This window comes from Sebastes fasciatus, chromosome 1, assembly GCF_043250625.1.
Source record: "Sebastes fasciatus isolate fSebFas1 chromosome 1, fSebFas1.pri, whole genome shotgun sequence".
Lineage (NCBI taxonomy): Eukaryota > Metazoa > Chordata > Actinopteri > Perciformes > Sebastidae > Sebastes > Sebastes fasciatus.
The window spans coordinates 23,874,984-23,892,382 of NC_133795.1; the positions used below are offsets into that span (position 1 = coordinate 23,874,984).

The 17,399-nt window shown below is 40.1% G+C and overlaps 1 protein-coding gene across 3 annotated transcripts; it reads right to left on the reverse strand.

Annotated features, from left to right (window-relative positions):
* Positions 1-3,578: 3,578 nt before the first annotated feature.
* Positions 3,579-12,477, reverse strand: rem1 (RAS (RAD and GEM)-like GTP-binding 1). 3 transcript variants are annotated; one of them, XM_074638898.1, is made up of 5 exons: positions 12,073-12,466; positions 9,491-9,912; positions 7,881-7,963; positions 6,077-6,284; positions 3,579-5,954 (listed from the first exon to the last, which is right to left on the reverse strand). In XM_074638898.1, the coding sequence occupies exons 2-5, from the start codon at positions 9,876-9,878 to the stop codon at positions 5,677-5,679; spliced, it is 957 nt and encodes a 318-aa protein (XP_074494999.1). In that variant the 5' UTR covers positions 9,879-9,912; positions 12,073-12,466; the 3' UTR covers positions 3,579-5,676. The 3 variants fall into 3 exon arrangements, with proteins under 3 accessions (XP_074494999.1, XP_074495010.1, XP_074495021.1); XM_074638909.1 differs by having other exon boundaries at positions 9,503-9,912; positions 12,073-12,463; XM_074638920.1 differs by having other exon boundaries at positions 5,739-5,954; positions 6,054-6,284; positions 12,073-12,477.
* Between the last annotated feature and the right edge of the window lie 4,922 nt (positions 12,478-17,399).

The following is a 17,399-nucleotide window of genomic DNA, read 5'->3' on the forward strand; positions in this document are numbered from 1 at the left end:
ACATCAGAGGATTTACTGAATTCATTCATGTTATTTATTGAACAGCTTTATAAACAGAAATGTTAAAAGTTGACTTTGTGTCAGCTCAGCTTGAGGTCCTGCAGTCCTCTTGTTCCAGGTTTTGAAACCGATCTGTCTCTTGACAGTGAGCTAACATGAGCATTGTCTGTCAGACATGTTGGGGCAGTTTGTCTCTCCTGGAGGTAAATACTTCATAGGTCAATAGGATGTGAGGATCCTGACAGATGATGTCATGTCAGCCACTGTCCATCCCCTTTACGCAAACCCAGAGGGCAGCCGTCGTGGAGGTCCCTTTGTTCCTTAGGACAGGCTGTTTTAACAGAATCAATATTATTTCATACAAGGTGCTCAAAACATCAGGTTGAGGGTCTGCTGGTGAAAGGAGCAAGGCAACACTTCTCTCTCTCCATATGAACAGGGCTGGATTAACCTTTTAAGAGGCCTCGTGCAAATGAAAGCCATGAGCCCCCCGCTAATCCCCCTGTTCCTTCTGCTCTCCACTTGGATATCTACCAGGAGATATATGTGCTTTAGGTTAATATGATTTATTACCAGCACTGCCGCCTCACAGCAAGACAGTAGCAGGTTCAATCGGCTAGGGGCCCCTCTGTGTGGAATTTGCATATTCTCCCTGTGTTAGCGTGGGCTTTCTCAGGATTCTCTGGTTTCTTCCACAGTCCAAAGACAAACAGCTTCATTGTTGACCCTAAATTGCCCATAGGTGTGAATGTGAGAATGAATGGTTGTCTGTCTCTATATGTGTCAGCCCTGTGATAGTCTAAGTGACCTGTCCAGGGTGTAACCCGCCTTCGCCCAATGTCAGCTGGGATCGACTCCAGCACCCCCCCCTTGACCCCGAATAGGATAAGCCGTTACAGATAATAGATGAATGAATGGTTTATTACATCAATTTAAGAAGATGCAGCATGTAAGCACAATACCGAAATGGTGAAGGAAGTAAAGATCAGGTAATAAAGCAGGACCCACTTTAAGAGCGTACTCATGTCAGGGCCATGCTCCTGCCTGTGGTATTCAGACAGGGGGATTTAGACAGCATGCTTCAAAGCGTAGGTGTAGGCATGTTATGTCAGGCCTGGGCGTGAAGTTCTCCACCAGAGCCCAGAGGGAGCCCACCTGCCTGCAGCATACACTCTCTGGGGTATTTCCCACACAAGCACCAAATGAAAATGTTTATGAGGAAACAGTCTTTGATCTCATTCTTCCTTCCCGTAATCCTTGCCTGTTCCTACTCTCTGGTATGCATAGTAGGGTCGTGATTATAAGACTGTGGTCCGTTATATACAGTACAACTTCTTCAGTGCCAAAACGTTGAATATAATATGCACACTTATGAAAATGTTCAAAACCATTTACGTCTGTTAACACAGAACACGTGGAGCTGTACAGCAAAACGACAAGACATCAGCCGCTGAAGAAATCCACCAACTCTATGTGGAAATATAGAACTAAAAATTCAACTTTTTTTGTGTTTTTGCAGATTTTTTCCCCAGTTTCCTCCAAATTTTTGACGTCATTACATCACTCCATTTTTGCAATCATCTGCATTTAGCCTGACTTTAAATTATTAAAAAGCAAGTCTCAAGCAGTGCAACCAAGACAGGTAACATGATAATATGTAATTATAATGTATAGCAATTTCATAAAAATACACACAGTCAAAGGTTTGATTCAGTGAACCACAGCTAAAATAATAATAACTATAATAAGGAGCACATAAATAAAACATCTTGATTGCCTGTTTAAATGGTGATGAAAAATAACTATTGGAACAGGTCATTTATCTAATTTATATATTTGAGGACTATAATTAGGCTTGGCAAATGTCAAAATTCATGTACACAATGACATCCCTATACACTGTAAAAAATAATACAGGAAGTTAGTGGAAACAATTAATATTTTATTTGTATTCCTTTATTTTCGTACCAGCTTCATAATTTAATCAATTGTTCATCCGATTTTTTTATTGGAAAATTTACTTAACTCATCAAATTAAGTTTTTAAAGAGACACAATTAGCATATTAGCTGAGTACCCAGAATGCATTGCTTTAGGGTTAAAACTCTCCAGAGACCCCTCTTATTTGTAGTGTGTCATCTTTAAAGGTCCCATATTATGCTAATTTTCAGGTTCATAGTTGTATTTTGTGTTTCTACTAGAACATGTTTACATGCTGTAATGTTCAAAAAACACTTTATTTTCCTCATGCTGTCAATCTGAATATGCCTGTATTTACCCTCTGGTTCTAAATATTGTATATTCGTGACATCACGAATGGGCAGAAATCCTGACAGCTGGTTTCAAATGCAGAGTTTCTGAATACGGGCTGTGTGTATTTCCCTGTGGATTAAGTGTTTCGATACTTTCACAGTATTTATATAGGACTTAAGCCTGATTCATTATAAAAAAACATAAAAATCTACATTTTTTATAATATGGGACCTTTAATATTTGTCCTGCATTATAAAACAAAAATTAAAATTAAAATGTATAGTAAAATTATAAATAAAATTATAAAATGTAATGTTCACTTGTTTATGTATATTTATCTGTAATTGTATTTCATATTCATGTGTCATTGCTATTTAGATTTCTGAAATGTCTTTTTATGTTTATCATTGTATGTATATTTTGAATAATTAAAAATTATTCCAGCAGGGGGAGCCAGAGTCTCAGTCTTTCTGCTGGCAGAGTCCTCAGTTTACATTCCTGCTCCTCTTGGAAGCCTCAGAGTGAGTAAGTGTGTGAATAGAGAGGCAGAGTTACAGTACTGAGGTTTTTACACTGAACCAGAGGCAGACAGAGAGGAAACTGTGCAGTTTAAATAAACAAAGGGGGGTGTTTGATTTTCTGTGTTCTCTGCTCTGTCGCTGTAAATCAAACATGCCTTAAAGGGGCTGAAATGTTTGAAATGTCCTTTAGAATAATGTTCAGCTCAGTGACGGTGTGTTCAGACACAGATGGGGCTACAGAGTCTGAAACTTTCAGGTTTCCTCACATCTCAACAATTCTAATGTCACGACGATGAGGAGAAAATCAGTTCATGTTTTTTAGTGTTTTGGGAAAACTTACTTTGCAACATCTTTACCTGCAGCTGAAACTCTTGTTAGCTCTGAACGTAGATCTCTGTTAGCATGAGCTAAGACCCTGAACTACGGTCGCTTTTCACACCTGTAACCAAGAGAAAAATAAGATACATCGTTGTTCTGATTCGTGTTCACACTTTTCTACAATCCAACAAAGACGAGTAAACAAGTTATATTGACTGACAGGTTGACTCATTGATTGATCAGTTCTGGACATATCACTGCATCATCAGTACATGGATTCACAACAGGAAATCAAATGACTCAACCTTATTTGTTTATTTATCTTCTCTGGTGTCACAAAGTGGTGTTCTCCATAACTTTTACACCGCAGAGAGGAAACACTGTGGAGGATTTTCTGATGTTTCTATTCTTAACAGATTCAGGAGGGAGCTGAACTCACAGCTCTGAGCCTCTGGTCCTCCTCCACTAAGAGGATGTTTACACATCACTCTGTGTGTGTGTGTGTATGTGTGTGTGTGTGTGTGTGTGTGTGTGTGTGTGTGTGTGTGTGTGTGTGTCATCCGGGTTGAGCAGAGTCATGCATTTTTTCCATTACCCTCCCCATCAAATCAATGTTAAACACTCCCCCTCCATCTACCGTCCCTGTACAACCACAGTGTGTGTGTGTGTGTGTGTGTGTGTGTGTGTGTGTGTATGTGTCACCGAAACGCCCGATCAATAAGCAGATAGGATATTTGATCAGTAAAAACTGGGACAACCAGTCTGCCTGATGTGGTTTCCAGATAAACCAGTTTCTTGTCATTTCACAGCAGCTCAGATTAGGTTCACTTCTTATAAAACTAAATAATAACTTCTAACGTTTCCTCTAGCGCCACCAGCAGGTTCACATCTGGGCTGAGTGAAATATTGTCATGAAACAGAGATTCATGTCCCCATCAGGATGATTGAATTGAAAAAATATTTGAGTCTAATACTTTGGTTTATGACTTAATACCTGGAAAACATCCCCATCAGCCTCAGCTGTACTTTGTGTTTACTGCTAATTTGAAAATATTAGCACACAAACATACTAATATGGTGAAAGTGATACCTGCTAAACATCAGCATGTAAGCATAAGAGGGTAAACTCAGGGCAGAAAAGTCCCGTTAGGAGACACTGTCCCATCCATCAGCCAAACACTCGGCCTGTTTTTTGTCAACCCCACAGAAGTGTTCAACATGCAACCCTGACGTCATGACGATCGCTCTGTTAAAACCACGCGTCACCACGGCAACAGTAAACATTGGATGTGGCGACCTGAGAGAGTGTGTTTCTGTGAGGACGGAGGTTTGATCCCTGCAGCTCCTGCAGAAAGGAGATTACAACTAAAAACAAAACACACATGAGATGATTTGATGTAACATAAAATGAAGATACTGAATACTTTAAAAATAAGTCAAATGATCTGAAATTAATAAAGTTGATAATTTACCACCATTCTTAGTAACTGTTGCTACGTCTGTAAAGTTTTCTGTTCTCACACTGCAAATGATCAGTTTGCGATGAAAATAAAGCCTATACAATCAAAAGTCTTAGTAATTTGATAAATGGTCGATTGATTTCAGACAGAAGTTCAGAAAAGTTGCTTCATTTCTAGCCACAAGCGTTGATTTTACTGATATGACAACAGTCGCTAGCTAACTTTTAGCTTTTAACTAGGTGTACTGAGCAGTCAGTTGTAAATAAAATCAAAACAAAAAAAATGAAAATAAAAAAATTTATGAAGATGAACTGAAATTAAATCCATATTTATGTGGTGGTCATCTGTTGGTCGTCCGTAAAACATGATTTTGAGAGGACTGTTCCTTTAAAGGTACAGTGTGTAGGATTTGGCGTCATCTAGAATAGTGGTGGTCCTCCTTTTACAAGCAATCAATGTGAGGGTAACCGTGGTAACGCCGTTCACCTCGCTCAGAGGCCACATACCATAATATCACTACTTTAGGAGCAACTTTGGTTTGTCTGTTCTACGCTGGCGGTCTCCGTGAAGAGGACCCGTTCCCAGTTTAGATATGAAGGACTCATTCACAAGGATTCTTAGTTTCAGGTGATTAAACACTAATGAAAACATAGTTATGAATATTATATTAATTTCTGCTAATAGATCCCCGAAGTGTCACACACTGTTCCTTTAAGACTTTATTCTGCACAGTGTTGAACTGAAAACAGTAGAAACCTCAGGAGAACAGCACAGTGGACACAGTGGAAACTACAGGACATCCTGAACAGTCTCACACGCACGCACACACACGCAGTCATCCAACCTTTAACCCAACAGTGATGATCCTTCACAGTCTAGTTTCTTTATATTTAGATCATCTGGAGGAAAAGTCACGCAAATGTTGAGACCAAACGGTCAAAGAGGAAAATGAGTTGGTCACAGCAACGTACGTAACTGTCCACTGACTCCTTTCACTGCTGATTACTATATTATGTTGCTGACTCGCTGAACGTGAGGATCATCACAAACGCCATCGTCCACGATATCACAACCAGAGAGAGCTCAAAGAAGGTCCAACCTGATGCTCCTGGTGGACACCTGTCTTCAGAGGACGGCCAGGTCGTGGCAGCTCTTAGAGCGCACTTTGGCCGCCATGCGCTGGTTGTTGCGTGCCACCAGTCGGTCCAGGAAGCGGCGAGCCTTCTGGGTGAGGCTCTCTTTGTGCCTGTAAATGGAGCGTCGGCGCTTGACGACCTCGCTGCCGTCCCGACGGAGGCGGATCTGTCGAATCACGCCCTCGAATAGCTCGGTCACGTTGTGCTGCAGAGACGCCGACGTCTCAATGAATTTACAGTCAAACACCACCGCACACGCTCGGCCCTCTGGGAAATAAAGACACACACAGAAAGAGAATTATAATAGCATCAGTCAATCGTTACCTGTTATCAATTTGTTGTATATCGATATGTGTATGTATGTACCCTCTGTGACCTTTGACCCCCACCTTCCACAGCGACTTCTCTGGACCGGACCAGGTCACTCTTGTTGCCCACAAGGATGATGGGAAGGTTTTCGGCCTGGCGGGTGCGTCGCAGCGTGATACGGAGCTCAGCGGCGGCGTCGAAGCTGGAGCGGTCGGTGACGGAGTAGACGATGACGTAAGCACTCCCGACCTTCAGACAGTTTTCCTGAGAGGAGACGTCGTCCTCCTCCTGACAGGTAGAGAGACATGGACACAGAGAAGGAGAGAAAGAAACATTTACCAATATTTTCCTTTAAATACAGATTTTAAGAGCTAATCTGGAAAAAACAATATGATAAACGTCTACTTTTAAGGTTGCTAGCTCTGGTGGAGTCGAGGTGGCAGCCTTAAGATCCATTAATCTGGCAACTTCCTCAAGGTCCTCCTGGGAAAGTTTGTAAGAGCTCCAAGGCATGCTGGGAGATGTAGTTCCTTCAATGTGTTTCAGGTCCAACCATGGCCATGGTCTCAGATTAAGACAACTGAATTTAGACTAAACTCAAAGTCAGAGCGTTATGAATCGTGATGCCAACGATGATAATTAATCAATCGCTATGAACCTTTAAACTGAACAAGTCTGCAAAATGATTTGTGATTTACATCTCTCCAGCTCAGAGGTCGTGGTTTGATGAAACCAAAACGTTCCACAGAAGTGAGTGTCACTGAACCAGACAGTCTCCAGACTGTGGCCGCACCATGATGTCAGTGAATATCACAAACTGTAAAGGTGATGGGGGAATCCCTGTCAGAGTCCACAGAGTCACACTGAGCTGGGCACCAAACCTCAGTACATGCTGAGCAGTGACTGATTTTCGTCTGGAACGAGTACCGAAAACAATAAGACAGCATAACTTCTACCATGTTGCTATTCTTATTTTCATCTAACACACAGCAGCTTTACTGTTTTCTGATCTGCATTCAAAAGAGCTTCAATGGAAGATATTGCTGTTTAGATATTGTAATCTTCTGCTGCTCCACAATAAAAGCCTCTCTGCAGTGAACCACTTGAAGGCACTTATTGTGAAGGAGCAACAAGAAGTTTGCTTAATCACAGAGGCTAAGAGAGCAAACTCCTGAACAGTGATCCTGACACTCATTTTAATACATTTTTTTTTTTAACATGCGTCTGACTTATTGTAAGAACACTTTCATACATTAAAAGATGCAGGTTTTCAAGAAAGAAGTTAGTAAAACGTGCTTTTTGATAAAGTTTATCCAGTTGAAAATAACAAAAGTTCTCTTGGTAAAGGGCATTTTATGATCTCAACAAAACAAACAAATGTTCTTGAGATTACAAAATAATACTTTTGTTATCAAGAAGAACTTTGGCTTTTTATTTCATGATCTCAACAATAAGTGCGAGAACACTGAAATCAGCTACATCAGGTCCCTTTGCAGGACGCCATGTACCCATAATGCTCTGCTTCAAAGGTGACATCTAATGCTCCACAGGTGGACCAAAGAACGTATATTGCCAAGAAGTGAAAGTCAATTGGTCGTTCCATTGCAACATCAGCGCCCAGCAGCAAAGCTACGCTTCCACCATTTTGGACTGAAAGTGACTACTGGATGCCAGTAAAACATCCGCCTAAAAAGTGCCATACAGAAGTAAAACAAAATTATTTCTATTCTATTGTCATATTCTCCTGAAATGGTCTGCGTTGAACAATAAAATAATATAAATATAATAACCGTTTTCAGTCCAAAATGGAGGCAGCGGATGTTGTCAAAAAAACACTGCGCTTCTATACTCTCTGGCTGTACTTCATCAACACACACAATGTACCAGTTTGTCGTTCTCCCAGGTATCCATGACGATGAGTGTGGTTTCCTCTCCATCTACTGTCAGTGTCCGCTCGTATGTGTCTTCTGTAACAAACAATAAACAACAAGACTGAGAATCTGCAGTGTGAGGCTGTAATTCCCCAGAGTTATTACAGTAACACATTTCATTGGCAATCTATCCAATAGTTGTTGAGATATTCTAGTCTGGGCCAAAGTGCTGGACTGACTGACCAAACATCTTCGTCCCTAGAGCCACACTGCAAGCACAGCTAAAAACAATAAACAATATAGAGGACCAACAACAAATCACAGCTGCTGATACGTCTGTGATCATAAAGAGACAGACATCAACCCAAGAACACAGCAACAAGAATAATAAAAACATGTGAAACTAAAGCAGAAACTGAACCAGATATTGAGTTCAGTCAACCTGAATACTAACAGCAGACATGCTCTGTCTACTCACACCATGTCAGACTGTCACTGGATCAATGCAGGTTGTCAATCATGGCCTCAGGCCAATCAACACGTGACACAGGAGCTGATCAATGTGGTCAGGTCAGTCAAGGTTGTGATGTCAGAACAAAGTCAGAGACAGAAACTGAGCATTGAGCTGCTGAGGACTGAGTTGGAGTATGAAACAACCAATCCCCAAAGAAGAGCGCCAGGCTTTGAAGCAAATTTTCATAGTGGCCAAACTGTAGAATTATAACTTTCGTATCCTTCACGTGAAGCCATTAGGCCCAAAAAGACTTTTTCCTATAGACTAACATTGGGAAAGAGATTTTTCGAGGTAAATGAACTTCCCAGTATGAACACTTTAATAGCTCTTATTTACATCATTAGGTGTTAAAAGTTGTAAAATGCACTAATAGCTGAATCCAGAGTTATTTCCCTTCCTCTGTTCATGTGAATGAGACCCAGACTGAGGCTGGGAGGCGGAGTTAAAGGAAACACTACTACGCCTGCTCTATGGGCCCAATGGATGCGGAAGATCATCGGAAGATCCGGGTACTTTATCACTTGGAAGTCAAACTTTTTTTTTTATATGCCACTGAGCAACTTTCATAGGAATGAACGGGGCCCCGCCTCCGACGCTGTAACCAGTTCTCTTTATACATCCATTGAAACAACACAACAATAAAACATGGTGGAAAACATTGACAGGGTTCCCCATGTGATTCTGAGAAGATTGACACCACTCTACTGTGTGTTGTAATCCGAGCTGGTTCTTTCTTTGCGTGCCTTTTAGTGCATGTTCATCCTTTTAGTGCATGTTCGTACATGTGAGAATGCCCCATTGAAACTGGCTAGTTACTATGTAAGCTATATGTTAATTAGCGAGCTTTAGAGGTGTTGATAGGCTGATTTTTAACATTTAATGTGTAAGAGGAAGAATGTGTTTTTTTAATTTCTTTTTTTGTACATCTTTTAGAAGTTCCATAGTCTCACTTTAAACTTATATCAGAGCATATTTAAAAAAAAAAGAAGACAAGATTGACTTCTTTCCAGTTTAAAGCATTTCTCTTCCAAAGTATAAAATATGGTTTGTTTAAGACAGAACATTCAAGATTAACAGATAAATTAGATAAACTAATCAGACAAACAAACCTAACATCCCACCTCCAGGTTGTTCATCTTTCTCTGTGATCCCGGCAAAGATTCCTGCCAGGCTGGTCTTTCCGACAGCGTGGTCGCCTAGCAACACCACTCTGTAAACACAGTCCGAGTCACTCTGCGAGTCATCGTCCGAGTCTGAACTCCACTGGGCGCGGTAGTGGAGGGACTTGTCTCCAGGATGGTAGGATGCCGACTGTCCCAGAGGAAGGTGGCTACGCTGGGGGCGCGGCTGCTCGGGGTCAGGCTGGGTGCTGCCGGGGAGCCGAGGGTCCTGAAGGTCCCGAGTCCAGGACGGGTGCTGGTAGAAGTGGGCGGGAGGAATCGGTGTGCTGCCTCGCCGGCGCAGAGGTTCCTTCTCTCTCTGGCTGTTGAGGGTCATATTGCTACTGTAACGGCATCAGGACAGGACAGATCTGAGGGAGGAGATGGGAGGATTCAGGTTTCAGAATAAAGTCTGGTTCACTATGATCTTTAAGATTCTTGACAGATTTTTTGATTGACTTCCAAAACGACCAATCACAGAGCGTTACTTTGGCATAGAGAGCAGAATTCCTGGCCCCTCTCTAATCTAATCATATCTTTTTCTGAAAATATGAAACATGATGCTGTTCTTTGAGTTTTCTGTCCATTTTCTAAGACAAAGCAAAGATCACTTCCGCTGCCATCCAGTAGTTTAACTTCACACCTTGCTGCGGTGATGTAGAAGTGTACTCTAGGGCATGTCAGTACACTGTGACATCACCAATGGGTGGGGTTACAGGTGCAACAGACTGGAAACTTTCAATTAGAGAGGGCGGTGAAACACTGCGATGGCTCACAGGTTTGCAAGTACGACATTAGGACATTAGACTTCTCATGCACAACGGTCGCAATCTTTGCTAGTAGTGGAAGGGGAGGGGCCACCAACCTATTTCAAACTCATAAAAATGGCAAGCATGGTTGGGCCATGTGGTTTTTTTCACTAAGTACCACTATACTGGAGTCGGATAGAAGCCACTATTCGGTTAATTCGGGCAGCGACGTACCGCCTTGGCGGAGGTCTGCGCTCTCTGAGTGCACTTCTAGTTTCAGGGTCATAATTTGACCCTAAATATGCTGACCGTCACAATGTCTGTCCAATTGGATTCAGGCATTGGCAGAAGAAGTTATGGTTGCAATAATTTTACTATAAAGAAGACTGGAGGGAAAGTTTATTTTGTTCATCGCTGAATTCTTAGAGTTCTCTAACTCTACTATCTGGTCCTACAGGGACTTGAGTATCAAGCCTGGCAGAAAATACCAGTGAGGACGTGAATACCAGGATAAAAAGTGTGTACAGTATTATGATTGTTTATTTACAGTAAGATATAAGTAACCCTTCTGAGCAGGTACAAGTCATTCCTTATTATGTGTTGTCATGGAAAATGTTAGAAAGATAAGAGAGACCTTTTTTTCCAATATTTACATTGGGAGTACATTTCCTGTGACAGACTACATCCCTTTACATTTGTGATGACACTGAGCAGGCTTAGTATTATGTTGTAAAGTGTACAGTGTGATTTAATGCTATTTCACACATTATTGCATTCATTACTTTCTCTTTTTTTAATAAAACTGTCTGTTGAAGGATTTTTACAATGAACTCAATAGACTGGAACGACAATCAATTGAATTAATTGTACAAATAATGTAACTCAGAAAAGTCAAAAACTGATCAGGCTGAATATGATTTAAAATAGGTTGAATCCTGGTTACTAGAAGTCGAATGGACCCATGAGGACCTCTAGTATGCATAAGAGAGCACAGACACACAAACAAACCTCCTACAATAAATAATTCAAGAGTTTAAAGGTGCCAAGAACGACAGTCAGTGATAGTGAGGGCGAGTTAGAGTCAGAGCTCCAGCCTTTTTGGGTAGTTAGTGAACTAGCAACTGTAACTTATTTAGGATGAACAGTAACAGCTTAAAAAATTAGTAATTATATTTTAATAATTTTAATAATATTTTAATAATTTCTGCTGTCAGGAGGTCAAAGGTCAGAGGTCTTTCATCTACAATAAAATGTCATACAGTACATGACTGCTAGTTAGCTTGTTGAAAATAGTTAATGAAGTACATCCGGTGCTTTTAGTGAAGTGTGATCAAATAGAAACTCCTTATTTAAAAAGGCACAAGTAATGTAGGTTTTCACATTTCCAAATTACACTTTACATGTGAAATATGCCTCTATGTAACGTGTGATGTGAAATGTGAAATTTATGTTTTTGCATGTAAAATACCTGAAAATTACATGCTGATATAATGTTGATTCGTTTTTTTGACATTCAAAGGTGAGATATAATAATTAATGTGTGAAAACATAAATTTCATTCTTGCTTTTTTGTAAGAGACAGCTGAAAAACTCAAAGAAATAAAAACATCAGCAGAAAATAACATGCGATAGATAGATAAATAGATAGATAGAATGATAGATAGATAGATAGATAGATAGATAGATAGATAGATAGATAGATAGATAGATAGATAGATAGATAGATAGATAGATAGATAGATAGATAGATAGATAGATAGATAGATAGATAGATAAACTTACCGTACACCCCATGAACAGTCCTGTGTTCGTCCAGCCTCAGTAAACAACAGAACTGAACTGAACCCTGTCTCTGTGTCTCTGTCGGTGTAACAGTACCCTGGTGCCACAGTAACCCGCCTGGAAAAAAAAAGTTCCACAACAGCGTTAAAAATTCAGCAGTGGAATCACAGAGTTATCTACCTCCCCCCGTGTGTGTGTGTGTGTGTGTGTGTGTGTGTGTGTGTGTGTGTGTGTGTGTGTCTGTGTGTGTGTGTCAGAGCGACAGCAGAGGAGAAACAGATAACTGAGGAGGGAGTGTGTGTGTGTGTATGTGTGTTTGTGTGTGTGTGTGTGTGTGTGTGTGTGCGCGCGTGTGTGTGTGTGTGTGTGTGCGTGTGTGTGTGTGTCTGTATGTGTGTGAGTGTGTGTGTGAGTGTGTGCGTTGTTTTATCAGTGTGGGGGGTTGAGTTTTTTGTTTTGGTCACTTCCTGTTTGACCCATAAGACACAGTTGGATTCATGAAACAGTTCAGTCAGGAGAGACTAGTTTACATATAAAACAGTAGCTACATGATAACGTGTTTCTTTCTCTATCTGGGGTCAAAGTCAGATTAAGGATGAGCTTTTTTATAGTCACCAAAATAAAAAACAGAAAACTGAATTTAAAGCTTTGAATATTAGGTTTATTCACTAACTGGAACGCTACATGACTAGAGATGTTTCTTTTAAATAGGAAATGTTTAAAGAGATACTGAATATCAGAGAGTAGAGTTGGCTAATGAAGAAGTTTACAAACTAGCAGATAAAGGACTAGTGATATAAATGACCAATTAACTAACTAGTGGTTTTACTACGTAGCTAGCGATGAAGGACTAACTATGGATGTATAAAGAGAACTGGATACAGTTTTGTAGGTGGCTCCTGTTCATTCCTATGAAAGTTGCTTAGTGGTGCATGAAGCCACCCACTGAGCAAAGACACGTCCAAAAGACGTCAATTTAACGTCTCTGTAGACGTCCAAAAGACGTCCACTGAAGAGCCAGAATGAAAGTTTTTGCGACGTCTTTTTTTAAACGTCTTTTTAACATTCAACCATTGATGTCAACCTGAGGTGCACGTCCGTCCACGGACATCCAACAGGGGACCTAGTCAGACGTCTAGATATTGAACCCATTTTGCACGTCCACCAGACATACAAAAGTGGGTCCGGACTGATGGACGTTATACAGACATGATCTGAATGTCTTCCTGACGTCATATGATTGGTAGGTAAAATGGCTCAACTGACGAGTGACAAAGTACCTGAATCATCTGGCGATCTTCTGCATCCATTGGGCCCATAGAGCAGGCGTAGTAGTGTTTCCTTTAACTCCGCCTCCCAGCCCTCGGTCCAGCCTCGGTCTGGGTCTCATTCACATGAACGGAGGAAGGGAAACAACTCTGGATTCAGCTATTATTGCATTTTACAACTTTTAGGACTTCATGATTTAAATAAGTGCTATTCAAGTGTTCATACTGGGAAGTTGATTTACCTAAAATATAATTATCTACTGAGTTACAGACGTCTCTTTCTCAGTGTAAGTCTATGGGAAAAAGTATTTTCGGGCCCAATGGCATCAGGTGATGGACACAAAAGTTATAATACCACCGTTTGGCCACTATGAAAATTTGCTTCACAGCCCGGCGCTCTTCCTGGGGACTTGGGACTAACCGATAGCTAACTGACCTTCAGTTAGAAAAAAAAAAAAAAGAAAACCTGTGAAAACACAGAAAAGCGTAGGCCTATGTGCCGGGGCTGAGCCCCAGACAGTCCTGGTCCAATTTAACCTCTGAGCAGATGAATCATCAGTTTACCAACTAGCTAGCTGACAAAGGACCGGTTTAACTAGCTAGTTGACGATCGGAGTAATTGATAAAAATACAAGTTTATTAACTAGCTGATGAATCACCAGTTTACCAACTTGATAAAGGACTAACTGACAAAGATACCAGTTTAGCTGATGAAGGACCAGTTAAATCAAGTACAAGTAAGTTTATAAGCACATTTAAAAACAACAAAAGTTGACCAAAATGCTGAGTATTTTTAAGGAAAGGTTAAAAATCAGCTAAGAACAAGCAGCAAACAGGATCTAGCTAGTGAAGGATTAACTGACAAAGATACCAGTTTTTTTAACTAGCTATTTGTTGATTGGAGTAATTGATAAAAACACTAGTTAATAACCAGCTGATGAATCACCAGTTTACTAACTAGCTAGCTGACGAAGGACCAACTGACAAAGATGCGTAATTATGAATCCCACTGCTTTTCTTGGCAAGACCTGGCCTGCATAGCTGGTTGAGTTCAGTGCAATTGGTTGAGGTTAAGCATTGACCTCAACTGGTTCGGGTCAGGATAGCCCATTGGTCAGGGCACCGGATCTGAACAAATCGGTACCGGTACCTCGCCCGTGCATGGGCGCCTGGCCAATCCTAGTGCTTGAATGCAAGGCAGGCCGGGTCTAGCGAAGAAAAGCATTATGATTCATTATTTAACACAACAAAGATGCCAGTTTAGCTGACGAAGGACCAGTCAAGTCCCTTTATCTGACCAACAAACATTTAAATCCAGTATTTCCACACAGTATTGACTGTTGATCAGAGTGTTGAGGTCAGAGCTCAAGTGGGTTCAGTTGCAGTTCCCGTAATGTCCACTAGATTATAAAACTCTGTCTGTATTGAAGTGAATGAAAAAAAAAATAATAATTCTCACTACAAATATAAAGTCAATACAGTTTTAACAAAAGTTTATTTCATGACTTTTCAATTCTTATTCTCAATCACGGTTTTGTACAGTGTGTTATTTCTTTATAGGAGACCGTTGCTATGTATAACAGACCGTCGCTATGGAAGCAGTTCTGATGTCGGACGCTGGGCGGACCGTTTTTTTGTCAAATTATTGATTTGTTAAGTAAATAGCCGTGTAATAAGCGGGATAATGGACAGCTAGCAGGTCATTGTTGTGAAATAAACCCCTTCAGGGCGATGCTTCACGCCAGGGTCCACATCGCCCAGTCGGGTTTTATTTCACAACAATGACCGGCTCGCTGTACATTATCCCTTACTTTGTGTCATATTTACACTCTTTTCAATGATATCAATGCATTAAGGAATGATTCTCAAAATCTCTATGCAGATTTACATTTTACATTACATTTTAGCTTGAAATATTAAAGGTGCATTCCACTAATTTTACACATGAAGGTGGGTTCAGTGGTCATGGTTAGTCCTACTCAGCCAGTTGTATAAACTGAAATGTCTTCTTTTTCTAGAGCTTTGTCAACTCTGAGAAAATAACACTGATGATTTCAGAAACTGGAGGTGTGGAGTTTGAAAGATGTCAGTGTTAGGAGGGTCCAATGAAAGGGTTTTTGGAGTTTGATCCATATTAGGTTAAAAGTTAGGATATCTCTGCTTCTGCTGCTGCACAGATTTTGATCATTCTTCTTCATAATCTGCCCCCCCCCCCTTTCCTGGCATGAGTTGACATGGAAAATTAGATTATAGAGAAACTCACATCACTTCCTCTGTGTCTCTCTTACTGAAACTCAACACATCACAGATGTTTAGATTTTATCCACCCCCTCAGTTTAAAAGTTTAAAATGTAAGAGGGGGAGTGTCCTCCCAGATCATCATCACCTCATCCAATCCAGTGAGCATAAAACACACTTCCTCTCAGAAGCCAATCACTAATCATCAACCCCTCTATCAAGTCCAACCAGCTGCTTCCAGCTCCACCAGCAGCTCCATCACTCCCTCTGCAGGTGGACTGATATCACTGACTGACAGAGAGGAGCAGCTGAGTTTCTCTGCTCATTTTTAGTTGCTTTATAAAAATAATCAATTTCTCCGTATAAATGGTTTTGTTTTTGTCCGGTTATACTACCATTATAAAAACTGACTGTTTACCCTTAGTTACTGTTGCTACACTGTTAAGAATTTCCCAGTAAAATAACAGTAAAGAACTGGCAGCAGGGTTGCCTTTACGTTACTGTAAAATTAACATTATTACACTGTCGCTGAAATGTACAGCTATGTACTGTAAAATACAGTTTGAACTGATTGTTTTTTATTAATTTCACAGTATTTTACAGTTAATTTACTGTTTAAAGATACATTATATAGCTGTTTTTCACCTTTCTTTTACATTACCTTACTGATTTGTTTTAATGCACTATTTAGGTTGTATTTTTAAATACATTTTAATAAACAGTATTTTTTGCCTAGATGAATAGACTTAGCAGGTTAAAGACATAGGAATAGTCACACTAAATACAATTAAAGGCTATAATAGACTTGTTGACACTTTTCCCAAAATGTCTGTCTCTAGCTGGCTACAAGCACAGAATGCAAACCATAACAACATGTGAGTGAAGAACAATAAAGCTAATTCACTGATTTTACAATCATGTACAATGTACAAGCCTCACATGTGCAGATCAGGTCCCAGATTTAAAACAATACTGCATGAAACTGTTACTGATGATACTTTAGACAGTTGATCAGCAGTAAAGGGATGTTTTTTAAGAATGCATTATAGTTCAGTTAAAAAACGTCCTATGAGCGTAATTTAACAGGTTTTCTTTTGTATTAACAATAAAGAAGTGTTTTTAGCAATAACAGGTTAATACTGTTGAAATCCTGCTGTAAATTAACAGCAATTGTTTACAGTGTATGCGTGTCGAAGTCTCAATTCTTGCACAGCAAATATGCAGTATAAAATGATAGTGTTTTTTTAAACAAAGGGGTCTTGATTTCAGACATATTTAGTATTTTTTAAACATATGTGTTTTATTTGACAGTTTCAGACAGTGTGTATTTTAATGTTATGCATCCTGTAGGATGAAGGGCTGTTATTTTAATAGTTGATTTATCTCTAAAATTGTGGCGCTACAGATTTCTCCTCTTCCTCTTCTTCCCCACTGCTGAAGGCGTCCTGAGAGGAGATATCGTTGGCTTGATCGTCAGTTTGATCGTCAGTTTGATCGTCATCGGTGGGAGGAGGAGGAGTAGGAGGAGGGGATGGAGTGGCTTCTAGTTTCACCAAAATAAATAAAAAAGTACACAATGATGAAAATGTAATGATGAAAATCATGTGAAGCAAATGCGTACTTAAGTATATTTTTTAATTAAATAATCCCCTAATATTATAGGCTTGTGTTTATTATTACTGTATGTATTTTTTTTTGCGCCAATGGGAATGTAAGTTTTGATCAATAAAGACTTTTGAAATTCCTTTTTTCTCACCTTTAGGAGGAGCTCTACGAGTCATCCAGCTCCACATTCTGCCACGAACAGTGTTCACGGCTGCA